The sequence below is a fragment of the Herpailurus yagouaroundi genome, unplaced genomic scaffold (genome assembly GCF_014898765.1).
Source record: "Herpailurus yagouaroundi ecotype Mexico unplaced genomic scaffold, PumYag 163, whole genome shotgun sequence".
NCBI lineage: Eukaryota > Metazoa > Chordata > Mammalia > Carnivora > Felidae > Herpailurus > Herpailurus yagouaroundi.
In genome coordinates this window covers 51,008,575-51,034,347 of record NW_024412404.1, presented here as the reverse complement: position 1 = coordinate 51,034,347, position 25,773 = coordinate 51,008,575, and the positions used below count along the sequence as shown (strand labels likewise).

Genomic DNA, 25,773 nt, shown 5'->3' with positions numbered 1-25,773 from the left:
AGGCGCTGTGTGTTGTTTGGGTTGCCTGGTATTTCGGAGTTTTTGAATTGCTGGGACTCTGGCAAGGAAATAACCCCTGGAGCTCCCAAATCCTCATTACGCCCTCCAGTCCTTTCTTTCACAGCAGCCTCTCACTGGCATTTCCTCTCTGGATCCTAAAGGCATTTGAGTTAGCAATCTCTTGCGACAGGGAAGAATGAGAGCTGTTAAAAGTAATCCCTTAATCAGTTATCTGCAACTGAGAAATAGATACTCAAATATCCTAAAATATTTTTCTTCTCTAACCTCAAAAGGTCCGTCCTTAACCCCGAACTGTTACTTACTCTGCGGTCCTCTAACCTTGGGCTGCTCAGAATCCCCGAGAGTGACATTTTCCTCATCTTAGCAGGACACTCACGTATTTTGGAGTCATAGATGGGTCTTGGAATCTGCTCTTTAAACAAATGTTCGCGATGGTGGTTTTGATGCTCCAGGCCAGAGGTCCGCGAACTACAACCCGAGTGCCAAATCTGACCCATAGCCCGGTTTTGTAGATAAAGTTTTATTGGAACACCACCACCTCATGTTTGGTTACAGGTGTCGATGACTGCTTTCACACCACAAGAACAGAATCCAGTAGTTGCCGGAACTTACTCTCAATTCATGGAACAGTGGATCTAGATGGAACCTTTGGAATTGTTAGGTCCTCACTTTGTCGTAGGTCTGGAAAAGTAGAGTGTCTTATTCTGGTTTAGAGAGACTTTCAGGAACAGAATTGCAACCAGATCTCTGAAAGTACCATTTTACCACCCAGGAAAAACATTGTTAACATTTTGGCCTTTGTCTGGGTGAAGATACTATAACCTAGTTTATGAATATGAAGACATTTATAGATTAGAATTCAACTATATTTACAGTCTGGTGTACTTTTTTCACTTTATATCAGATTGTGAGCATTATAATGCATCTTGCATACTTTATTTATTAAAAAAAATTTAAAAATTTTTTTTAACGTTTATTTATTTTTGAGACAGAGAGAGACAGAGCATGAATGGAGGAGGGTCAGAGAGAGAGGGAGACACAGAATCCAGCTCCAGGCTCTGAGCGGTCAGCACAGAGCCCGACGCGGGGCTCGAACTCACGGACCGCGAGATCGTGACCTGAGCTGAAGTCGGACGCTTAACCGACTGAGCCACCCAGGCGCCCCGCATCTTGCATACTTTAACAAGCATGTTTCCACCATATGTTTTATAAGATAGGATAACAAGTTATATATATTTTCTTGGTGAGGTGTCACAAGAGAACCTTCGGTTTCTTTTCGCTGTTATGTTTATCCCATAAGACAAACCAGTCGTGCTCTATTCGTGGTAATCAGTCTGCAGCTGCCCTCTCCAATTACCTAGGATGACTTGGAGTCTATTTCATGACTGTAGCCTCACATCTTGCATCTAGCTACCCAGGGGAGCTCAACTAGCCAACCCACTTAAAATTAGAAGGCACTCGATGCATCTGTTAGTGGTCTCAGTTATTATACTGCTTTGTAAAACAACTTTTGGGCCTACGTTTTATTGAAGTGTACATACGGAGAAGTGTACAGGTCATCTGTACATAAGGGAAAGGATTTCCACAAGTGGACACATCTGTGCGCCTAGCATCCAGTTCAAGAAGCAGGACGTGACTCAGACATATCCCTCCCAATCCCACAGACACTTTCCCCTGAGAGTGACCACTGTCCTGATTTCTCAAACCTGTTTCGCCCCTTCTTGGGCTCTATGAAATCTTACTGTCATTTCTCTTGAAAGGGACTATATATATATATATATATATATCTTTAATTTTCAGAACCAAATTGTTGATTTACTTATTTATTATTTGAAAGGAAAACATGTGCAGCTAACTTACTGTATCCTATGCCTGGTCTTTTTAAATGCTGGGTTGAAAGTTTTCTAAAAATATCCTAGTAAAGCCCTGGTGACATTTTTCAAGAGTGGCTTCGGGCTTGGTTTTACTGTGCATCTGGTGTTTTGGTTTCCAAGGTGGAATATAAGAAGGACCTGGAAAGTAGTAAAGGTCACAGTATCAACTACTGTGAGACGCCTCAATTCAGGAACGTGAGCAAGATCTCAAAATTCACCAGTGATGTGAGTTTTTAACACCTCAGCGTTGGTTTGGGGCTTTGTTGATGAGCTAGTTTCTAGGTCTCTTAAGAGACAGTCTGTGTGAATATATCTGTTTGTCCCGGAAGCATGGCCTCTTAGGCACGAATACCCTAAGAGTTTTGATTAAGGTTGCCTGCAGGCAGTAGTCCATGTAGTGTTAAATTCTGCCACGCCCCCCGCCGCACACATGACCTTGAGTCCTCATGGTAGCACCCATCCTCTTGTGTTCTTCCTGTGTAGCAGTAGCTGGCTCCTGGTGGTGAATGCTGGGTAGGGAGGCTGGCTGAGCATGTAACATCGCCTCTCAATGTGACCTCGTGCTTCTTAGTACCCGATCTCCTTTAACCTGGGGACCCAGATGTTCTTTCCTCATTTTACAGATGAGCAGAGACATGCTAGAGTGACATTCGCAAATCTGGAAATTCCCAAAGTTCTGGGGACGTTTCGTTGAGCACATCAAGGACCCATACTAGATGTGATTTTATTTCTGCTTAGCTCCACATAATAGTAGAAAATAAAATCCTGAGGGTATTTGTAAGGTTCAGGGAGGAATTTATTGCCTAAATGTAGGGGTTAAGAGCACCAGCTTCGGAGCTGACAGTCCTGGCTCCATGATTAGCCAAGTGTTCGACTTTGGGCAACTTGTTTAAGCTCTCTGAGCCACTTTGTCCACCTATAAAATGGGGATGATACTAAGTCCCTCCTCGTCATGGAGTGTTTGTGAAGATGAGCCGAGTAGGATCGTGTCTCCGACATAGTAATAGATTTGTCTAAAGAATTTCACTGCCTGTAGGGCGCCTGGGTGGCTCAGTCAGTTAAGAGTCCAACTTCGGATCAGGTCATGATCTCACAGTTTGTGGGTTCGAGCCCCGCGTCGGGCTGTGTGCTGACAGCTCAGAGCCCGGAGCCTGCTTCGGATTCTGTGTCTCCCTCTCTCTCCGCTCCTCCCCCACTCACGCTCTGCCTCTCTCTGTCTCTCAAAAATAAGTAAACATTAAAAAAAAAAGGATCGCTGCCTAGAAACTCTATGGCCTCCCAGGGTAGATTTTTTTTTTTCAACGTTTATTTTATTTTTGGGACAGAGAGAGACAGAGCATGAACGGGGGAGGGGCAGAGAGAGAGGGAGACACAGAATCGGAAACAGGCTCCAGGCTCTGAGCCATCAGCCCCGAGCCTGACGCGGGGCTCGAACTCACAGACCGCGAGATCGTGACCTGGCTGAAGTCGGATGCTTAACCGACTGCACCACCCAGGCGCCCCGAGGGTAGATTATTTTAACGTAGCTTCGTTAGAAGCCACCCAAACTGGTCCTGTTTATGACTTCTTGGTATCCCGTTTTGGTTTTCTCTTCATTTGGTAAGCTGCATTTGGGACATGACGTCATTACTTCCCATGGTTTTAGTCGTAACCCACTTATGGTGTAAAAAAATCACAGAATTTGGCAAAGCTCAGGTTATATTCTTCATAGAATTAGAAACGGAGGCTATATAGCCTGCAGTGATTTACATGAGCCCCGAGCGCCTGCATAATCAGCGCCTGTCCGTTGGGGAGCGCCACACGCTCAGGGTAGGTTTTCACAGGGGGAAAAAGCTGGTATGTTTACAATTAGAAACGTTCCAAGAAAACTGGGTCTGTTGTGTACTGCCTGTGCTCACCCAGATCCTATGTTTGGTTGTGTGCCCGTGTTCTGGCCTCACTCCAGCCTCTTGTGCTTGCTTGAAGTGTAAGTTGTTTTGTTAAAAAAAGGTTTGTCTTTTTTACTCAGCAAGGCACTGACTACCTCGGTAGGTTCTATGTAATCATTTATGTTAACAATTTAGTGCATTAAGATGAGTAGTAGTTTATCTTCAACAGGTTGGGAGGAGAATGCTTTTCTTGAAAGTTTTGTGTTTCCGTGTAGAATAAATATAAAGAAAACTACCAGAACCACATGAGGGGCCACTATGAAGGAGTTGGTATGGACAGACGGACCCTCCATGCTATGAAGGTTGGAAGCCTGGCAAGCAATGTGAGTCCTAGTTTGAAGGGCCTGTAGGTCTGGGGACCTGTTGGGGCGGAGGGAGGTGAAACGTGAAGATTTCAGCCAATTCTTTTTCGACTTCCCTTTGTAAAAGTCAGTGTTCTATTGTGTAAACATTAACCGATACCACCAAAGCTAGGTTGACAATTTGCAAAAGCTTCAATTTATTGGTCTCAGTTTTCTCTGACTTAAAGAGTTCTTAAATGTGTTATCGTGGATCTAGTGTGAGAAAAACATTCCGTTTCTGAGAGAGAGAGAAAAATGGCTGAGCATAATTCTTATTTGAAATCCCTCAAATTTCCATAGTGTTTGTGGCTTGTTTGGAGTTGGTTAGTGGGTTGGTTGGTTCATTCATTTATTCAATGGTAGTGTTCACTGAAGTCCTCCTGTGGGCAAGTGCCGGTCAAGGTGGTGGGATAACGAAATAGATCGGATCCCATTGCGTGTAATCTGTTAATCTCTCCTTGGCTTTGTCAGTTGGGTTGACAGGGTTGCAAATGTCAGGTTGTAAATCTTGGAGGTACAGAGGGCACTTAAAAGAAACTGATTTCATTATTAAAACATACAAAGGTCAAATTTTCTCTGCTTGAGAATGTCAAATTTGACCTATAGAAAAAAAAAATTTTAATCTTGACTTTTCGTTTATTTTCTGGGGGTTTAGCCAAGAAGCTCTTTCATCATATACCCATGTGCCACTGCTTCCCTTTGTAAGGGGTTCCATAATTAATAAGAAAGATAAAATAAAAATGTGCTACAGACGGAAGTTCACTAATTTTGGATTAATTAAGAATTCAAATGAATTAAAGGCAAAGTGCGAACATAATTTAATTTTCCTTGGAGGTGTTGAAACTGAATTAATTTTATTTCTTGTTACTTTTTAGAAGTTTCCTATGTCATTCAAACAAGGTCAAAAGAAAGTGGGGACTACTTTCTTTCTTTCTTTTTCTTTGTGTTTCAGGTGGCCTACAAGGCTGATTATAAGCACGATGTTGTGGACTACAACTACCCAGCCACTCTTACTCCTTCCTATCAAACCACAGTGAGACTGGTTCCCTTGAAAGATGTAAGTTCTCTTCCGGTAGCACCTTCTGCTTTATTGCTTGTCCCTTCCTCCTGTGGAGTGATTCTTTTTTATTTATTTATTTATTTATTTATTTATTTTTCAATGTTTTTATTTATTTTTGGGACAGAGAGAGACAGAGCATGAACGGGGGAGGGGCAGAGAAAGAGGGAGACACAGAATCGGAAACAGGCTCCAGGCTCTGAGCCATCAGCCCAGAGCCCAACGCGGGGCTCGAACTCTGTGGAGTGATTCTTAAGTAGCGAGATGGAAAGAGATAAGATACAACAGTTCGTAACAGATTGAAGGGATTAAGAAGGGGAACTTTCCCACCAGGAAGCCCACGTGTGCATGTTTGGAAACTCTTAGATTTTCCATGTAAGGTGGGGACAACTCTGGTTCCATCTTGAAAATAACCTGCTCTTCAGTATCTCCTTACAGAATTTGGTGGAATATGTCTGCTGTTGGGCACATTGAAAGTAATCATTCTTTAGCAGTGAGGAGCTTCTTTTTCTCTTAATTTAAAGTTTTGGAGTCTGGTACGTTGAAGGACTGCAGGAAGTAAAATAAACTAGCTAAAAGCTGAGAGGAAGTGGTAATGTTGACTCAATTTTCTCTCAGGAGCACTTGGGAAAGTATATGTATTTCTTAATTACTATAGTGGTGATTTTATTTAGGTACAGTTTGACTTGTCCCAATGAAATAAGTATAATTAATTAAATTTATTGTTTTCTAAGTGTAAGAATTTTACTGTATATGCTTATTACAGGCAATTTAGGAAATACAGAAAAGTACAAAGAAAACGATTAAAGTCATCTGCTATCTTAAAAAGTAGTTAAGGTGGTTTAGAACTGAGTTCATATCCTAGTTATTGGCCAGAGATGGTTATCTCCAACCAGTCAATAATTTAATAAATAATTCAACATATATTTACTCAATGCCCAGTGCTACTTTCCTTTACATTCCCTTGGGATCAGCATGACCTCAGTAGTTGACTTGGGTGTTGCTCTCGGTAAATAGGTCTTCGGGTCGCTCTCCCTTTTGCTCGGAGAGGGAGCCTTGTCGGGTTCAGCTGGGCATCTCCAGTGTTTAACACACGGCTTACGGGACAGCAAAGGACAATCACCGGCAAAGGATAGTTTGGTGAATGAAATAAGCTTTTCAAATGTGTAGTAAAGCAAAGAATGGGAAGTCAAGGAATATAAAGGGCCTGAGCTTTGCTTCTTCTTTTCCCAGGAAGTTTGGTTGGGTTGACTTTCTCACATCACCTTCATGAAACCCAAGGTTACACTTGACTACCTAAGCTACTTCCTTTCTATTTTGGCTGCATGCATTACCTGGGAAACTTGAGGACCAAGAGCACCTCATTAAAATGCGAGTGTCTGCTCAGCCCGTAGAACTCCATCAGTCATGCCTAAGAGCACAGTCAAGTGGAGAGAGATTCCTACAACTTTGTACTCCCATTATAACAGGACTTGCTATTACATTTGTCTGTGGAAGGCTGTGGAATCAAACCACGCACCTGAAATACAGCCTGGTCAGCTGCACGAGTCTGATAGGAGAATCAAACCAGACTGGATTCGAAATACTATTTAGAAGCAGAGGGAGATTCTGAACTAGAAGCCCAAGAGCCAGATCCAGGTTACAGAGACGTTTAGTTTGACCACACAGAGTTGAAAAAGTAATTGGACCAACATATAGAGATTTGGGGAGTTCATGTAAAAATTCATATTTTCATCTCTTCTGGAAAAATCTAAAAATGCTGGGAATGGCCACCCTAGCTCCTGCATGATAGCAACTGGCTGGGACTGAGGGGCAGCTGCTCTGGGTTATCTTATTCTCCTTTACCTTCCCTTCCTGGCTCCCATGTGAATTTGAATTTACCACCCCAGAACGTAGAGATTTACATACAGGAAGTATTGGGAGAAGGAAGTTTGGGGAAGGAAGTTGGGGGGAATCCGTTACAAGAGCATTTATGGTCCCTCTGTCTGGTGGCTCTAAAGGTGGTCAAATAGCTATGAAATGAAATAAACAAGCGTGCGTCTTTAATTAGAGAGCATTCCCTTCAGATGGATTTTATCAACACTAATAGCATTAAAATGAGATTCCATCCTCAGCAAAGAGCTCCTTCAGAAAGTAGATTGAAGCAATGGCCAAGCATCTGTGATGTTGCAGAGATGTGATTAATCTTGGAGACTGTTAATTATGTCCCGCAGAGGAGAGTAATTGTGCTCTGCAACATACTAATGCAGAATTATTGGGAAGGAATATGCCTTTTTAAAAAAATACAGTTTTCGTGACATTTTATCATGCATAATTCTGAACTCTAATAGACTCTTTATTATGAGAGGATAATTTCCCCTCTGAGTTAATGCACCAGGAAGCAACTGCACTCTAATCTCATTAATGGTTGACATTGAAATGACTTTATATTTCCTACTTTTCCTATATACCCCATGTCCGCAACTCACAGTGGGCAAAAACCTCTCTCCCTGGACCACTAACCAAAAAGCACAAAGCGATGCCGTGCTTTATCTCCAAATCCAACAAAATACCCCGTGGCTTAGTGTCGGGAAAGCTCAATTTTTCCTAGATCCTGTTCTAGGAGTTAATTTGTAAGTCATTTGTTCATACCCAGAACATATTTGCCTGTCTAAACAATGGTAGCTCTGGCTATGGGGGATCCCTGATTCATCTGTAAAGAAAAAAAAAAAAAGTAATCGCTCCAAGCACCCTCGCTTTGGCAAGCCAGGTTTACAGTGGGAGCCACTTTGGCTGACATTAGCTGGGTGACCTTGGGCAAATTAGTTCTCTGGGACTCCGTTTTTGCCTTGTAAGGTGGGGATAATAAGAGCGTCTGCCCGCAGGGTGGTTGGATTAAATGCATTCTTGTGTGTGAGGCACCGGAAGTGGTGCTAGGCACGGGAAGTACGATTCTTAAGCCACGATTGTCGTTAGCCCGCGGTGGGACAGGCAAGAATGGAGTGAGTACAAGGAGGAGACACGGGAGACAATGGCCCTCTATTTCACTTGAGTCACTGGGCTTTAAAAACGTTGAACTATTCGTCAGCATTTAAAAATGGCAAGACTTGACACAATAAAATAGATTTCGGGTTTCTTTGGAATAACTGGAAGATCTGATCATTCTGGGCCCCGCACTGTTGCACCGTAACTGGTTCCCAGAGCTGAGCAGCAGCTGCGGGCCTTTGCCACAGTCCCCCCCCCCCCCCCCCCCGAATGCTTCCCCAACAATGAGGCCAAACCCTTAGCCCCTACTAGCCCTTCACCTGTACCCAGCTAGTGGTCTGTCCGGCTGTCACAGATTTTGTGACCTCTGGGCTGCAAAGTCGCCCTGAGGTGAGCTGTCACCTATGAAGGCAGCAACAGGAAGTAGCAGCCGGCGGATAGAATGAGAGGCATCAGACTCTAGACAGACCGCTGGTGGGAGGACAGGGCAGTGGTGTCCCTTGCGGAGGGCAGGGCCAGCGGCCAGAGGAGTATGGCCAGAGGCGGTAGGTGGAGGTCTGGGCAGAGGTGCCAGTAGACAGTGGGGACACAGCAAAGGGGTGTGACGTTCTTGGGCGTGACCTAGGCCGAAGGATGCGGCCGCACTGTGTGGGAGACCGGGCGGGGTCCCGGGCTTCAGGCGATACGACAGAGGCATGAAGACTGGGCGTGGGGTGTTCAGTGATCTGGTTGCTATGAGCAAAACCGGGGTGTCGCTGACGGGAGGGCCTAGCCAGGAGCCTATAGGCAGAGGGGCTCGGGTGTCACAAGCCACTGGGTCAGTTTGGGGCCCCGGGAGCAAGGGCCCAGCTGAGATATCTGCACGGACTGTGCAAGTCTGCTCGCTCCGTGCAGAGTAGCCTTCTGTGGCTGTTTGCTGAAGGAATGCATGAATGAGCAAATGAATGAGCGTCAGGGGACCACGCAGGCCGCAGGGAAGAAGGTCAGGAATAGGTTAGGGGTGCGTTAAGTTTTCCCTCCTTTCCCTGGATTGAGGGCCGGCCTTGGTTAGACCGTGGAACAGGCCATCCCCCACCTTCAGCCTCTTCGTCTTCGCTAGCCTGCATCCTGGCTCCCCTTCCGCCTGTGCGGGGCTCTGGGCCCTCGCGCAGCTCACCGCCACCCCCTCCCTCGTCACCTGCCATCAGGCCTCAGACATGTTCCTATACCTCTCTGCTCAATTTGCATTCTGTCTACAGTGGATCTTAGGAGGGAGATCATCCATCTCTTAGTGGATGTTTGGAGGAAAAGAAGACAATTGAATGAATGTCTTCTCATGGGCAAATGGCTAATAATCCTTGAGTCTCTGAAGGGCAAATTGTACTTTCCAAAGAGAAAACCCACGAGCCCCCGTGTCTTGAAATGATGGGAAACCTGGAAGTCAGTGCACTAGGCCGTGCTGGAGGTTTATCTTACCTCCTTCTCTTCTGAAACGGCCCACCCTTCTTCTTTCGCGAACGTGCGAAGCTTTCGGCCATTTTCTCAGGGACACCGACGGGGCGGAAGTGAGGGCCAGGCAGGGGCTGGCGTACAGGGTGAAGCCACGCGAAGACCGTCCTCGCCCAGAGCTACTGATGCGCCCTCGCCTCCCACCTCGATGTGCCTATGGCATCAGTTGGACTTTTTGTCCCTCTTGCATTTTTCGTTCCCTTTTTAAAAAGACTTCTTTTCTTTTGAAGCATAAAGCATATATAGAAAAGTACATTAAGCATAGATAGGCGGCTTGAATTATTACAAAGTGACCTTGTGCGTGTGTTTCCATTGGGAATGCATGTAAGAATAGAACTGTTGAGACCTAAGGTATGGGTGTGTATGCCAAAGCGCCATATTGGTCCCAAAGTAGCTTTGCCAACCCGCACTTCCACCAGCTGTGTTGTGAGCGTTTCTGCAGCTCCACATCCTTGCCAGCCCTTGGTAGAGTCAGTGGCTTAAATGTTCACTCTTCAGGCAAAAGCGGAGGAGTGTCTAATTGCAGTTTTCATATGCATTTCTCTGATTCATAACAATAATAACGTAGATGAGCACCTTTTCCTGTGCTCACTGGCTCACTGTGCTCCTGTTAAAGTCACTCAATTCTACCATGTGTTGGGGTTTTCTTGTCTGTGGGGTTGGAGAGTCTGTTGGTTTCCAGTTGGAATCTTTGATCCTTTTTGTAGTAATCAGAGGATCACAGCTCTGCTGAGCTTAGGGGCAGGGAACTAATAAGCAAATCTTACAGAAAAGTGTTTTTTGTTTGTTTGTTTTAACCAGGTCAACTATAGGCAAAGCATCGACAAATTGAAATACAGCTCTGTGACCAACACCCCTCAAATTGTCCAAGCCAAAATCAATGCCCAGCAACTGAGTCATGTAAGTAACCTGTCCTTGCCTAGTGGGGGATTCACAATTGCTTTGTGACCCCTGGATATCTGGCTCCCAAAGGATTTGGCTTTCATTCATGGCGACCTATGTCTTGTGACAACCATGAAATGACCTCCCCTCAATGTAAACTGTTTATTATGGAAAATTCCAAATATATTTAAGTGTAGAAAGGATAATGTGACGACTCCCCGTGTATCCATCACTCAGCTTCAACCACTACCCACTCGTGGCCAGTCATGCTTCATCTATATGCCCATCCACTTCCCCATTTTGTGTTATTTTAAAGAAAAAGACCAAAGATTAGATAATTTAACCTATCAATACTTTAGGGTAAATCTCTAAATGATTAAAAATTCTTAGACATATTTATATGATTTTAGTATATCACCCCAAAAAACTAATAGTAATTCTTAATGCCACCAGTGTCCTATTAGCATTCAATGTTCCAGTGATCTCATAAAGTTATCATTTTGTCTTACGGTTCGTTTGGAACGGGATCCAAATGAGGTCCATGCTTGTGAATGGCTGATAGCTCTTTAAGATTCTTTTCATCTTTAAGTTTTCCTGTTTTTCTCTTTTCTTTCTTGCAAGTTGTTTATTGAAGAAACTGGACTGTTTATCCTGTTATGTTTCCCACAGTCTGCACTTTGCTTACTCGATCCCTATGTGGACTTCACGTGTTCCTCTGGCCTCCAAATGTCCCATAAAATAGTAGCTAGATTTATAGGTTGGATCAGGCTCAGGTTCAATTTGGGGCCAAGGACGCTTTTCAGATGATGCTCTATTTTTCCACTGGCAATCACCTAATGTCTGGTCGGCCCTTTTTTGTGTGTGACTTAAGATGGCTTTTTTTTTTTCAATGTGAGCAGCCATTGATAGTTACTCCCTGAGTATCTACTCTGCCTATAGTGAGATGTTCAGCGGTGTAGCACATTAAAAAAAAAAAAAAAAAAAAGTTCTGTATCCATAGTGCTTCAAAGGAGAGTTGGTGAAATAACCACAGGGAAATATTTTATACACTCACAACTCAGAGTGTGCCTTTGAGTTGTTTTACTTGTCACTTGACCTCTTTAATCAGCTGATTTCAAACACTCATAAACTTGCAGGCTTCCTTGTCAAATTTTCCAAAAACTCCTTGTTGGCTATTGGGCCTAAGGGGAAAGTGAAAAAGAGAGGCTTGCCTCCAAAATTCACCTCCTGTCTGTATAAAAACCTTGCATTTACCCTGTGGGTTGATTTTAAATCCAACAGGTGAATTACCGCGCTGACTATGAGAAAAACAAGTTGAATTACACACTGCCACAGGACATACCTCAGCTGGTGAAGGCCAGAACCAATGCTGAACTATTCAGTGAGGTGAGCAAGCAGTGGAGGTGAGAACGTGGTAGGGGGTGCGTAACCTATGTGAAGATGAGGGCACCAGTCCCAACAAGCAGAGGCTGTTGTGTTTGGGGAGAGACGTTCATCAGAGACGCCCATCACATTATTGTTTTGAATTTTGCTGTCTCATGGACTGTGGAAGTTCACGGGGGATAAACTGATCGTAGAAATGTAATTCTCATGATCTGAGCATGTGCACAGCATGTTCTCAGACACACACACACACGCCATCACCATCATGGTCATCCTCGTCCTGGTGACTTCTGACCGGTGCTTTGCTGTGTGGCGAAAATTCGAGTTTTGAGATCAATCTCCGTCACTAGATTTTTCCTGGAGTCACAAGGGGGCTGTGATTAGGCTTCTCGTTCTAGATGGGGGCAGGAGAAGAAAAAAAGGAACTAACATTTATTGAATGCCTGCTCTGTGCAGCACACTGAGACAGGCAACCAAAAATGGAATTATTCAATTATCCCCCCCCCCCCCCAAGGACGCATTTATTGCAGGGACACAGTGGCATGGGCTTTGGTATGAGAATCCCCCAGGTCAGATGCTGGCACTGCGATTTTTAAGCTGTGTGACCTGTGTGAGGTCATAGATGTCTCTGAGCCTCATAGGCCTAATGCAACGTATGTACAGTTGATGAGTAGAAGGCACTTAGGAAGGACCAATAAACTGAAGGTGTTGTTACCATGGTAATATCAATACCTTCCATCTTTACCACCTTGGGATCTGTTTTCATGTTCTATGTCCAGTTTATCCCCACAACAGCCCTGAGACAGATGATAGGAGATTTTTTTTTTTTTTTTTCAAATGGCAGAGTAAGGCTGAAAGAGGTAATGTGCCTTTCCCAAGGTCTCACGATCAGGAAACAACAGAGCAAGGATGGACACCTGGCTCTTCTCTTTGTCCCGTCCCATCCCCGCTGCCCTGCACGGCCCCACAGCTCAGGAATCAACAAACCGTGTTGATAATTGCTGTTACCGTTTTGACCATCATAGGCAAGATTCTGGTCTGCAAACAGATGGAGAAACCAGCTTTGTGGTCGTCGTCGTCGTTTTAAACGTCTTTGTAACCTTTGGCAGGAAGATGGATCGGGACTCCTATTCACCTGTGTTTCTGTTCGTCAGGTTAAGTACAGAGAAGGCTGGGACAAGGCCAAGGGGAAAGGATTTGAGCTGAAACTGGATGCTATGTCTCTGCTGGCCGCCAAAGCCTCCGGAGAGCTTGCGAGCAATGTAGGTTTTTCTCTCATTAACTCAGAAATGCCTAAGAAATGGTTCCGATAAAATGTCAGTGGCCCTGCGGAAAAAAAATAATGACCGCTAACGTTGTAAACATCACGCCTCTTTAATCTTCTTCTGGGTTCGCGAAAGATGGGGAGGTTGTTTTCAGAACTCTTCCCCTTGCCCTGTGAATACCAGAGCCCCTTCGATGGCAGAGTTTCCTTTCCCCTCACAGTAAACCTTTTTCTTTCTCTCAAGATTAAATATAAGGAAGAGTACGAAAAATCAAAAGGCAAAGTCATGGGCACTACGGACTCCAGGCTTCTGCACTCTCTGCAGGTTGCCAAGATGAGCAGTGAGGTAAACTCTTTTCCGTCCTCCACACTTTCTCGGGCTTGTGCTACTTTAAGAGTCCTTCCAGGACCTACTTCACTGCTACCTTTTTATTGACTTCCATCTACAATTTCTTTCCCTGTTGGTGGGAGAAGTTTGTTTGCTTTCTTTATCTAGCCAAAGCATACTGTTCTTTTAAAATAGGGGCACCTGGGTGGCACAGTCAGTTAAGCGTCCGACTTCGGCTCAGGTCATGATCTCATGGCTCATGGGTTCCAACCCCACGTTGGGCTCTGTGCTGAGAGCTCAGAGCCTGGAGCCTGGTTCAGATTCTGTGTCTCCCTCTCTCTCTGCCCCTTCCCCTTCCCCTGCTCATGCTCTGTGTGTGTGTCTCTCTCTCTCCATTAAAAAAATTAAAATAAAATAGATGAGAGGTGGGGCCCCCAACAGTGATCTCTTTCTACTGCTCAAGGTACAAAGGTGTCTGGCCACAGTTATTCATCCCACAGATGTTTACCAAGCAGCTACCCGTGTAAGACATGGGCAAGATCCCGTGTAAGACACCTGGGCTATCAGAATGGACAACACATAACAGGTTCCTCCCCAGCGGAGCTTAATTCTTACGGGGAGAGTTAGACACCAAGCGCCCTGTCTGTTGTGACAATGTCCTGGATGAATCCTGTGGCTACGACACACTTGATACTCAGAATGTTTAGCAGATAACTGAGTCGCCTAAACTCCAACCAGTTGAAATGACCCTGCTGGTAAATGACTGTGGTGGCTGGAGATGAACCTTGGTAAACGTCACCTGCCGAAATCCTTTGGGGTGGGAGGGTTCTGCTACGAGGGACCTACTCGGTTTCAGATCAGGTCTTCCCTGCCAAAGCTGAGGAGGCCAAAAGGACACACGAGCACTGAGTTTCTGCTTCACAGCGGCTGCTCCAAGTTGGTGCAGGCTGCGTGGCACAGCCAGATATAATTCCCTGGTGAGTCATTAAGGAGCCATGGTTTAAACAGAATGAGAGAGTTGGCATCTGGGTCGCCATTTTGGATGTGCCTACAGAACACGTCCTGTGAAGTGCGTTATCGTGAACTATACAGAGACACTGAGAATTTGGCTGCAGGTTAGACAGAGAACAGAATTATACTTCTCATTTTCAGCGGGAGGAGTTGGGGCCAAAAGGATGGTGTCTTGCCCAAACTTGTGTAGTAGTCAGTGGTAAAGGTAGAGATTGGATCCTAGAAGTCTAACTTCTGGAACCATACTGACTCCGCTGTGGCATGCCACCTTTCCTCACCACCACACCACCATCACCCCTGTCACCGCTGTCACCACCGACATCACCACTGTCATTGCCATCCTCATTGGGAACGTTTGCCAAGTGGTTGCTCTGTGCCAGTCCCTGCACTTAGCAGGTTTCAGCTGCTATCTTGCTTGCTTATCGCAATAGTCCCCTGAGGAACATGAGCCCCAGAGGTCATCCACTTGGCAAAGGGTGGACCGGGTCTGACCTCAGACTTGTCTGGCTCTGCAGCCCAAGCTCTGTTATTCTGCCTCGTAAAGGTTCGCAGAAACCGTAGATCGAGCGTTCTCCTCCTGGAGAAGCCAGGGAGAAAGATTTCATACTGGTGAGAGGCATTCCTGCCAGAGGAAGAGCAGCGTGGGGCCTCAGCTCCTCAGCAGCACCGCCTTCCCGAGCCAGAAATTGGGTCCCACCTTTCTGACAGATGAGTGACATTGTCGTTTCCTCGTGAGAGCCCGGGCTGCTCTTCTGTGTTTTGAACCGCTTCTGCAAAGGCAGACCTCAAGTAATGGGCCTTGTCGGTACATTCAAGGTCGAATACAAGAAAGGCTTTGAAGAGAGTAAGACACGCTTCCACCTACCCATGGACATGGTACACATCAAGCATGCTAAGAAGGCCCAAGCTCTGGCCAGTGACCTGGACTACAGGAAAAAACTGCATGAATACACTGTGCTGCCTGAGGACATGAAGACTCAGTGGGCCAAGAAAGCCTACGGGCTCCAGAGCGAGGTGAGCCCTTACTTAATGCTGGTTCTCTTCCTGCACCTCTCGCGGTTGGGCACAGGCACGTCTTGAGAGCGATTTGGAACCTGTGCGTGAGTCTGTTCCGTGACCCCGAGGACTAGGAAGAACTTCTGAGATGTGTCGGCCGCAGGGAAGGTGGGTGGGGAGGTTGAGCCCTAGATACAGTCGAGACAGCAGAGGCAAGAGGGGGAGGACTGGGGCTCAGCGCTGGTGCAGAAGGCCAGATGTGTTGATCACGGCGCTGAGCAAGGAGGAGGCGAGCGTTGAAAATGGCAAGTAAATCTTGGAAATTTAGCAGGTTGGGAGATACGATGTCCGGTCAAAACTGTGTGAAAAGCCCTCTTTTTGGTGCGGTTGTGGTGTTTGAGCACTAAGGTGGGAGATGATCTGCTGGTTACAAAGTGAGCCAGTGGCCTGGCAAGGAGAGTCCAGCCCGACTATGAAAGAGCCCAGGGCAGTTCTACAAATGCAAGAACAAGGGTTTTCCGAACTCTCCCATCTTCTTTGCACCCACACGTCTGATTACAGCTTGGGTTTTCTCTTGCAGCTGCAGTACAAGGCCGACCTGGCGTGGATGAAAGGAGTCGGGTGGCTGCCGGAGGGGAGCCTCAATTTGGAGCAGGCCAAGAAAGCGGGACAGCTGATCAGCGAGGTAACCTGAGCTCGGGCCCCCCCGGCTCCTAGTGGTTCTCAGCCCGCGACTCGCCGAACACCGTCTTTTCCCCTGAGGCCCCCTCCCCAGACCCCTGGCTTGTTTTGAGGGGGACTCAGAGGAGGACCTCTTCGTTTCGCACCTGCAGGGCACCCTGACGAATGTTCTGCACGCCCTCCCCCATCCGGGGAGGCGTTCGTGAGAAGCCTTAGCAGTTTACATAGAGGAGCAGGGGCAGCCAAAGAATAATCCAGAAGGGTTGTAATACGCAGTCGATTAGCACGTGGGAAAATGTGTTTGTCACGTGAGGCGTGCGTGCTGCCTCCTGAATCAGAGGGTCTGCTGTTTGGAGGTCAGCACTCTTCCCGGTGCTGTGCCTTCGACTCACTGCAGACTCCGGTCAAGTCACTCGAGCCTTCCGACCCTTTCTGTCGTGTAGAACAGGGAGTGTTGGAGAGTCCCTGCGGCTCTCTCTCCACCAGGCAAAGTGGGCTTTGGCAGCCGGCAGAGGAAGACTTTTGAAGGGCATCTCATTTGGAAGTGCGACTATTTCAGGAGCTCTGTCTGGGATCCTCACAGGGAATTCTTGTGTCAGGACCAGGAAGGCTGAGTCGGCATATCTTTTGCAAATGGTGATAATAGTGATAACAGCTGCACAGTCCCGCAGCCGTTGCTGTCGTTGATTGACCACTTTGAGGACGTTGCGTGCATACTGCTCATTCATTGCCCACGGCGGCCCTGTGTGAGGAGACACTGTTACTCCCCGGTGAAGATCATTTTAGTGAGGGAAGAGGGACTGAGAGTTTCGAGGGAGGAGCAGAGCTGGGCTCTGTCCCAGTGTGTTCGGCCCGATGCCCCAGCTTCTGACCATTAGGTGGTATTGCATCCCCGAAGCGCGTTTTGTAAATGACTCTTATTTTTCCACTGCTCATCCTTCTCTCAGACACAGACACGCTTAAGGTTAGGATATAGAAATAAAGAAATAAGGTTAGGATATAGAAATAAAGAAATAGGGGCGCCTGGGTGGCGCAGTCGGTTAAGCGTCCGACTTCAGCCAGGTCACGATCTCGCGGTCCGTGAGTTCGAGCCCCGCGTCGGGCTCTGGGCTGATGGCTCGGAGCCTGGAGCCTGTTTCCGATTCTGTGTCTCCCTCTCTCTCTCTGCCCCTCGCCCGTTCATGCTCTGTCTCTCTCTGTCCCAAAAATAAATAAAAAACGTTGAAAAAAAATTAAAAAAAAAAAAAAAGAAATAAAGAAATAAGGTTAGGATATAGAAATAGGTCAGGGTTCCTATGACTCAGTTCAGGCGTGCTGAACTCCCAAGTGGAGAAAACCCAAGCCCCATTTGCCTTGGATAAAGGTGTAATGAGGAGACCCAACCAGCTGACCTCCAGCCCTAGGAATTTCCATCTCTGTCTCACTTCCTCGGCCTACGAATTATTAAGCTCCTCGAGGGCCGGGAAAACACTATTCTCTTCGCCTGTTTTATGTTTCTGTTGTGCCCTGTCCAGGGTGGATTCTTGGCTCCTCAGTAATTTCTTATGATCTGACCCATGCAGAGCCTGGAATAATCAGGAATTTCCAACCGTGGGAGGGAGATGCGACTTCCTTCAATTATGTGGTGAAGGAGTTTTCCCATTCAACACACTGGAACTAGAGACGAAAAGTACAAGTCTCTTTGGAGAATTTTTTTCCCTAAAGGCAGGAGATTCGGAGTCTCCAATATTCCAGACCCGATTCTGGGTTCAGGTGGTGCCCGTGACCCTCTTGCTGACAGAACTGGTGTGGTGCTCACCTCTGCTCTCCCCGCCACACGAGGCTTTTGCTTCAGTGAAGCCACCCCCAGCGGCCGCCCTTCCCGTCCACTTTGGCACCTCCGGTGGAAAAGCCAGAGGAACTAACCTCCGGCAGGGACAAGAAGTCCCTGTGGGGAGACAGAATTAGCACATTTGAAATCTTGCCAGTTACTTTGTGGGTGTGAGGCGGGGACACAGTGAGGACGAGACCTCGGCGATCTGGGACATGAAGGAACTGGGAGGCTGGATCCCACCCGACCGCCAGCCTCCCACCTGTGGCTCCCGGTGTCCCCGTTCCCTATGGCATAGGGGATCCTTGGATAGCCGTGATGGCACCATGCCTAACGGTGACGGCTGATGTGAACCGTTGCTGTGTCCACGGACGCCACTCGTGGAAAGCATGGCATTGAAGCCTCTGCCCCACCCCAGAGTGAGACAGCTTCTATTTTTTGTGCCGCTGTAGCAAGAGCAGCTCGGGTGATCAAGAGAGGTGCCCAAGGTCATGAAGCTGGAGAGGGGCAGAGGCGCGAGACTTGGCTTCCGTCTTCCTGGTTGTAAAGCCAAGTTCCCTCCATGTCACTTTTCCTGTGTCAGATCTTGATTTATAAAATGGGTGCATCCCAGGGCATAAGGTGAAACAGGGTTTCCTGAGGGAGAGGCTCAAGTTCTCACTCAAGGGTGGGAACTAAAAGAGGCTCACCAGAGCGGGCTGCCTCAGGCCTGTGTGGTCCCGATTAAGCTGCCGGACCAGCCGTGACGGTCCCCCTCCCCCCAAGAAGATGCACGGGTCACTGAAAGTGTGCGTGTGGACGTAAGCACGAGTGTCGTGGGGGGGGGGGGGACAGCCAACCCCTAATGCCACGCTGTCCCTTTTCTTTGGAAACAGAAAAACTACAGGCAGAGGGTGGACGAGCTCAAGTTCACCAGTGTGACCGACAGCTCCCAGATGGCACACGCCAGGAAGAGCCAGGAGCTGCAGAGCGGAGTGAGTCCCGAGCTGCCCTTTCTCCGCCGTGCTGCCGTGTCACGGGCCGGGCGTCTCTGAGACCACAGCAGGTGCTGCCCGGACACGATCCGGGCACCAGCGAGCCTCTCCTTTAGACAGGTGGGGCCTGGCTCTCCCAGAGCCTGCAGGCCATCTCCGGGCACCGGACCCCAGCTCTCTCTGCCTTACCCCACTTCCCTTCTCTGCTGGTTGTGAGGACAGATGCCGACTGATGCTACTCATTTCGGCTTTCGGTATTGCCCCGTCTCGCCCTCTTCTTCTTTCTTCCCCCTCCTCCTACCTCTCATCACAGGCTCTGTCTTTCTGCAGCCGGGAGAGAATTCTCTTTGGGGGGGGGTGGGGAACATGCGCCCCAAGATGGGCGGCATCGGAGTGAAACACCATGTATGTTGTTTGCACATCAGTGTTGAGCACTTCCTGTGCACGTACACCAAGCACGTGTTGGAGCTGCCGCAGGGTGGCCAGGACCGTCCTAGTCGTCCTTCATAAAGGTCCAGGGACACATGCCGGAAAGGACGCTACCAACGAGCTCAGGGGCATCAGAAAGCCGCCTTTTGGAAACTCAAGTTGGGGGGTGGGAGGGCAGGGGAGAGAGAAAGAACAGAGGGGTACGTTTTTCATGGAGCAGGTGTTCACTTGTGCTGTCTTTTTGGTCACTGCTCGCTTTCCAGGTGTCACTGCCTGTGAATGCATTGGGACTGGCGATGGGGGGGGGGGGGGGGGGGGCGCGCCGGGGGGCAGAGAATGCTTCTTATTTTTCTCATTCGGGGAGCCTGGGCCCACCTGAGCCCTGCAGCGGGTTATTTTCTGTGGCCGTGGACAGCATAGATGGGAACAGCTTGGGAAGCTCAGTGCCTTCTCAAGGGCGACGTGTGAAGACAGGGACCTTGGCAGTGTGGTCGGGTTGGTCCCCTGACCACATTCTTCTCGCAGCTCCTCACTGCCTCGCCTTCTGCCTTCACCTCTCCGGCCTTAAGCCCCATTTGCTGTCGTCTGCTGGCCAGCGTCTGGTCTGGCGGGTTTTGTAACGGACCCCCCCGTGCAGGTCGCAGAAACGCCAAGCAGATCTGAAGGCACACCCGAGATGCCGTGCCACCCCCCCCCCCCCCCCCCCCCGCCACCTGCTCCTGACCCAGTGCTCTCTCCTGACAGGTGGCCTACAAGGCAGGAAACGAGCAGTCCGTCCATCAGTACAGCATCAGCAAAGACGAGCCTCTCTTCTTACAGGCCCGAGCCAACGCTGCCAATCTCAGTGAGGTATGGCCAGAGGGGGCGGGGGCGGCTGTAAACTCTGCTTTCCCGCGTAGGCGCCTGGCCACTGTGCTCTGTCACCTGGGGTTCCACACATCCGGTCGTTGTAAACAGCTCATCCAGCAGACCTCGTTCCTGGCCAGTTGTAGGGGGAGGGAAGGACCACTTTCCCTAGGAACGAGCTGGCGGGAGATTTGACCCACTGACTATATAACAGGGTAGGAGGCAGTGGTTCTTCCAGGGTCGCGGCTCGAACAGCAGTAGAGCATTGCTAGAAGGAAGGAAGCAGCACTTGAAGGCGTTAGCTCCAAACTGCTTGGGTTTGTTCGATCCTTGGGTCTATCGCTTACTAGGTGTGAGACCCTGGGCTAATTCTTTGCACTCAGTTGTCCCATTGGCAAAGGAAGGGTAATACTAGTTCCCGCCTCATCGGGTTGTCACGAGGCTTCAGTGAGCTAATATACGGAAAGCCCTGGGAGGAGGAGGAGTGTGCAGAAGGTAGCCATTACCCAGATGGCTCTCAGACACAAAGCATGCGTGGCCCCAACCTTCTCCTCCCTGTCTTTCAGCAGGGGCCTTCCTCAGCTCTCCCCCTCAGCTCCCAGGTCTTTGGAGTCCTGATCTGAGTCCTAGGTAGAGGGGAAAATTAGAAGGAACAACAGGGACTAAATTGATTCACACACACAGAGAGGGAGCCTTCAGAAGAGAGACCTTGAAACCCGCAGGTGGGGGCAGGAAGGGACATGGGAGGAGCAAGGACAAGCCCCAGGTGGGCTAGAGGCTGGAGGCAGGGAGACAAAGATACGCAGCTGTGGCACCTGCTGGGCTGAGCGGGCTGCGTGCGCAGGGGTGGGGAACCTTCCGGAAATGTTGCCGGGCGTTTTGCAATGTTATTCCACCTCGGGCATGTCTTTGAGACCCCCGTGAAGACTCCTGGTAGTTTTCAAGGCCTCTGGAGTTCAAATTCAGCTTCTTTTGACCGAAGCCCTGTGTGTTAGGAGGCCTTGAGGCAGGAACAAGGAGGTCTGGTGGTGTTCAGGTTACCAGGTTTGTGTGGAAGGACGCAGTCGTGTTTGCCTCCTGGAGAGAGCGTTACAGAGTCTAGGGAAGGCTTCCCGCAGGAGGATGATCTCTTTTCTCCCTCACCTCCTCAGAAACTGTATAAGAGCAGCTGGGAAAACCAGAAGGCGAAAGGGTTTGAGCTACGTCTTGACTCCTTGGCCTTCCTGGCAGCCAAAGCCAACAGGGACCTGGCCAGCGAGGTGAGTAGGTGCTCAGCTTGTACAGGGCGCCACGAATCCTGCCGTTTTCCATCTAGGAGAGTCAGAAAGGGCCTGAGCCTCAGGGTCCCATTGGCGAAGTGGGGATAAATACGACTGCTTCACAATGAGATAATCCTGTACGAGCCGAGAGCACACTGCTTGCCACACGTTGGCTTTCAGTAGGTGGAGGCATTGTTAGCGGCAGCAGCACGAGTAGTAAGCTAAATGGCTTACGTGACAGATAAACTGAGGCTCAGAGACATTCCAGGACTATCTAAGGATGTCGTGGCCTGCCAGTGGCCGAGAGCATAGGCCCTGGTGTCAGATGGACCTTGGATACGATCCTAGCTCCATCCCCTAGTAAGCATTGTGATTCTGGGAAGGTGGTTTGACCTTCCAAAATCTCAGTTAGCTCGTTGGTAAATCGGCAGTTGCAAAATGTTTACGAGGAAATGAAACACACTGACGTGTATCGAGCGTTCATAGTCCACTGCCGTCTGTCGGGAGTCTGATGCGAGATCAGAAGCCGAGGCCAGAGCGGAAGACAAAGTCTGCTAATGTCATCAAGACAGTCTTGCTTCCAGAAGAAATGCGTGCACATAAATATACTCCCCTATGTAAATATATGTAGATATGAGCTGAGCTAAACAGTGACTTGGTGATGAAGGTCCTTATCTTGTTCCTGGTGAGAGTTCATGAACCAGCCCTGGTCTACAGATGCACTTTGAGGGGCTTGGGTTTGTACCAGGCCTGGCTCACAGTGAGTGTTCAATAAATGGTGGCAGGTATTGATACTGTTGTTGTTGGCTCAGGTGAGAGGAGAGCCCAGGTCTCCTGATAATATTATCCTGTTACAGTTTTTAAGGCAGCTCTGTATCTGTTTTTTCCTTCTGATCCTCATTACTGTCGGTCTTTCTCCAAGCGAATATGAGCCCTCTTTCTCAAACAGCAGCTGTGTTTGGGCTACTCTGTGTCATTTTCATTCCACGACTACTTTTTGCTTATAACGTTTTCACTATTCCCAGAAAGGAAACAACGGGCCACTTAAAAATAAACCCAGAAAAAGTGAGGTGGAGGAATACAGACAAGAGATGGAATGTCACCAGGAACTTGGGAATAGACTGTTGCATAGCTGAGCATTCAGTTTAGCTCTGAGCTTCCTGGCAGCTGAGGTGAAGAGGGAAATAATGAGTAATCTTTTGTTTCACTGTTCAATGATAGGGAGATTCTAATTCTAGTAAGAGTCTGTTGTTTGGCTTTGTTTGGACTTTCATACCCTCAGTTTGAAAGTTAGCAATGCCTTTAGGAGATGCTAACATGCCCCTCTCTCTCCTTCCTGTTTAGGTGAAGTACAAGGAAGATTATGAGAGGTCCAGAGGGAAGCTGATCGGGGCGAAGGATGCCCAGGGGGATTCACAAATGAGTCACTCGCTGCAAATGTCCAAGCTGCAGAGCGACCTGGAGTACAAGAAGGGGTTCGAGGACACCAGGTCCCAGTGCCACGTCTCCCTGGACATGGTCCACCTCGTGCACGCCCGCAAGGCTCAGCATCTAGCCACAGACATAGGCTACAAGACAGCATCTCATCACTTTACCGCTTTGCCCACAGACATGAGGGTGGAATGGGCCAAGAAGGCGTACGGGTTACAGAGCGACGTAAGCTCCGTGTGCACGCGTGCGTGTGCTAGCGTTGCCGCGATGGTTTTCCCCAGCACCCCCCCTCCACCGCCCCCGAGATGGTAGTGTATCCCCTGACATACCTGCTTCTGGATCCCAGGGCGGACACAGCTCAGCTTTCCTAGTGGTTTAACCTTTATTTGAGCTCTGCCCGCTTCAGATACTATACCACCACCCAGCGACTTTTTTCCTCGGGGGCATTTGCTCTACGTCTGTTTTCCCTCTTTCGTTTTTCTGCGGGGGGGGGGGGGGGGTGGGGGAGGAGACCGCGGCCTGTTCGGGGAGAGGTCTCCCACCCTCCTTCCAACCCTGGCGGTGCCCTTTGCGGGAAGAGTGGCACACGCTAACCTGAGCGCTCCCTGCCCTTTCTCCTGGGTGCCCCACCTGGCTCCCCTCCTCCTTCAGGTGACTCTTGTGCGCTGAGAAGGCAGGTCAGCTGCCCGCACGCGGGCCGGGCGGTGGGGAGGGCGGTACAGACCACCCTTCCTGGCAGAGCGGTTTCCGGGGATACAGGTGATGCGTGAGTTTTAGAGAAGCGTCCATTTAAATGGCTTTCCATTAAAACGACTCCTTCCACGCACGGCGAGCAAAGAAATGAGATGTGCCCCCTGCCCCGCACCGAGGCGCATAGGAAGGAATCGGCACCATGGGAGGCCTGGGCTGTCTTGTGAAATTCCCTCAAATAGCTCCCCACCCGGGTTCTGTTGTGAGTTCTCATTTTCTTCTCCCCTGCTTGTCATTTCCAACAAGGAAACGGGGAAAGCAGACAATGAGGACACTCCTCTTCCCGAGGTAGACACGCGTCCCTAATGAGGGACAAGGTTGATCCGACCCCTCCCGCTGCACCCCCGGGCGCCCGTGGGTGGGGCCTAACGCCACCGGCAGCGGGAGGCTCCAATTAGAGGGGAAATTAATTGACATTCTGGAGCCCTGCCTGTGACTGTGCAGAAATGGATAAGACAAAAGTGGCATCTAATTTGACTCAGCCAGCACCAAGGCGACATCTGGGAGCCGTTAACAGCCCTTTAAATGTCTGCGCGCCAACAATGGCCTGCCTTTTTCTTCTTTCTCCTTTATCAGAACCAATACAGGGCAGATGTGAAGTGGATGAAAGGCACGGGCTGGGTCGCCACCGGGTCATTAAATGTGGAGCAGGCGAAGAAGGCAGGAGAACTCATTAGCGAGGTGAGATTTCCTGACAGCGTGCAACAGGGCCGGCTGCACTAGGCGTGTGGCATTGCTGTATAAAATTAAAATAATTTCCACTCAAAAGGCGAAGAAAAAGGCAAAGCTACATGAAAGGCCCGGAAGCCCAGACTAGGGCTGGTAATTAGAGGGAAACTAGATACCAAACACACACCAGTAGGGGCCCGTAGAGCCCCGGCAAAAACAAAGTGGGTGACAAATGATATTATGAATAATAATGACAATCAAAAAGAGCTCAATTGCTACCCACCAGCTTACCTTTTTAATGAAGCAACAAGGGAGACATGATGAAAAGATAACATTTATTGCACCCAGAAAGCTCTTTCGGGACTTGGTGCCCGTTTTCTCTCTCTCTCTCTCTCTCTCTCTCTCTCTCTCTCTCTCTCTCTCTTCCCGCCACAGTGTAAACAGTTTTTGAATATTCACGTGGTGTGGAGCACGTGACCCGGGTCTCTCCTGTTGAGGGGTCTCACTTCTACTTAACTCTCACGCCGGTCCACCTGCAGCCACCCCAGCTGGACCCTAAGGCGTTACAGCGTGCTAGAAAGATCCGTCTGCTCACATTTTGGGGAGAGTTTCATTAAACAGTTCTTTTAAAGATTTGATCAGGGTTTCTCCATCTCAGAACTGTTGGCATTCCGAAAGCTCTCTGTTGTGGGGGTTGTCCTGGGTCACGTGGGGGGTCTGGCTGCACCCCTGGCCTCCACCCACTAGATGCCAGTAGCACCCTCTGCCCGGTATGATGACCCACAGTGTCTCCAGATGCTGCCGGAAGGTGGAGAGCCACTGGATTAGACACACCAGGGAGTTGTCATTGCCTCGTGCTCACACGGAGGCTGCCCATCCTCGAACAACCCAAATCCCACCTCTGTTCATGTCTGTTTGGGGAGGAACTTGCTCAGAAGGCAAGTGAGAATTTTTCTAGTTGCCTCCAGAGTAACCTGGTCGTTCTGGATTTTCCTGGGTGGGGAGGGGATCACCACGGCTGCAGCCACAGAGGATGGTAGCCTTTGTAATGAGCCTCCTGAGACTTTGTTTTGAGAACACTTTCTTACTGAATGTGTAGGTAGAACAGAAAGACACCTAAGTTGGTTTTCCAAACACACCTGCCCAGCGTTGATGTCTTTCCCATGGGAGACTATTCTGGTTAGCCTGACATGTCACAGAGCTGGTTCCAGAAGTGGGTTCGCTCTGATTGGCCTAATTCTTAGGAAATCTTAGTCAACGTTCAAGGCTCAGTGGACACTTCACGGCCCTAAATAGTTCATTCTGACTGAGGAAAGACCTTCCTCAAAGGATGATTTTGAGAAACTTGCCGCAGCAAACATCTAGGTTGGAGGACTCATGCTCCTAA

At 48.7% G+C, this 25,773-nt stretch overlaps 1 protein-coding gene across 11 annotated transcripts in view; it reads left to right on the top strand.

Annotated features, from left to right (window-relative positions):
• Positions 1 to 25,773, top strand: part of NRAP (nebulin related anchoring protein) — a 70,631-nt gene that overhangs the window by 16,237 nt on the left and 28,621 nt on the right. For 6 of the 11 annotated variants that reach the window (XM_040486490.1, XM_040486483.1, XM_040486482.1 and 3 more), the window contains exons 12-25: positions 2,016 to 2,120; positions 4,039 to 4,146; positions 5,117 to 5,221; positions 10,475 to 10,573; positions 11,837 to 11,941; positions 13,093 to 13,200; positions 13,447 to 13,548; positions 15,358 to 15,555; positions 16,118 to 16,222; positions 18,904 to 19,002; positions 20,176 to 20,280; positions 21,429 to 21,536; positions 22,881 to 23,192; positions 24,294 to 24,398. In XM_040486490.1, the coding sequence (XP_040342424.1) occupies positions 2,016 to 2,120; positions 4,039 to 4,146; positions 5,117 to 5,221; positions 10,475 to 10,573; positions 11,837 to 11,941; positions 13,093 to 13,200; positions 13,447 to 13,548; positions 15,358 to 15,555; positions 16,118 to 16,222; positions 18,904 to 19,002; positions 20,176 to 20,280; positions 21,429 to 21,536; positions 22,881 to 23,192; positions 24,294 to 24,398 (1,764 nt within the window). The remainder of the gene's footprint in view (positions 1 to 2,015; positions 2,121 to 4,038; positions 4,147 to 5,116; positions 5,222 to 10,474; positions 10,574 to 11,836; positions 11,942 to 13,092; positions 13,201 to 13,446; positions 13,549 to 15,357; positions 15,556 to 16,117; positions 16,223 to 18,903; positions 19,003 to 20,175; positions 20,281 to 21,428; positions 21,537 to 22,880; positions 23,193 to 24,293; positions 24,399 to 25,773) is intronic. The other 5 variants (XM_040486485.1, XM_040486487.1, XM_040486486.1 and 2 more) reach the window with 3 other exon arrangements.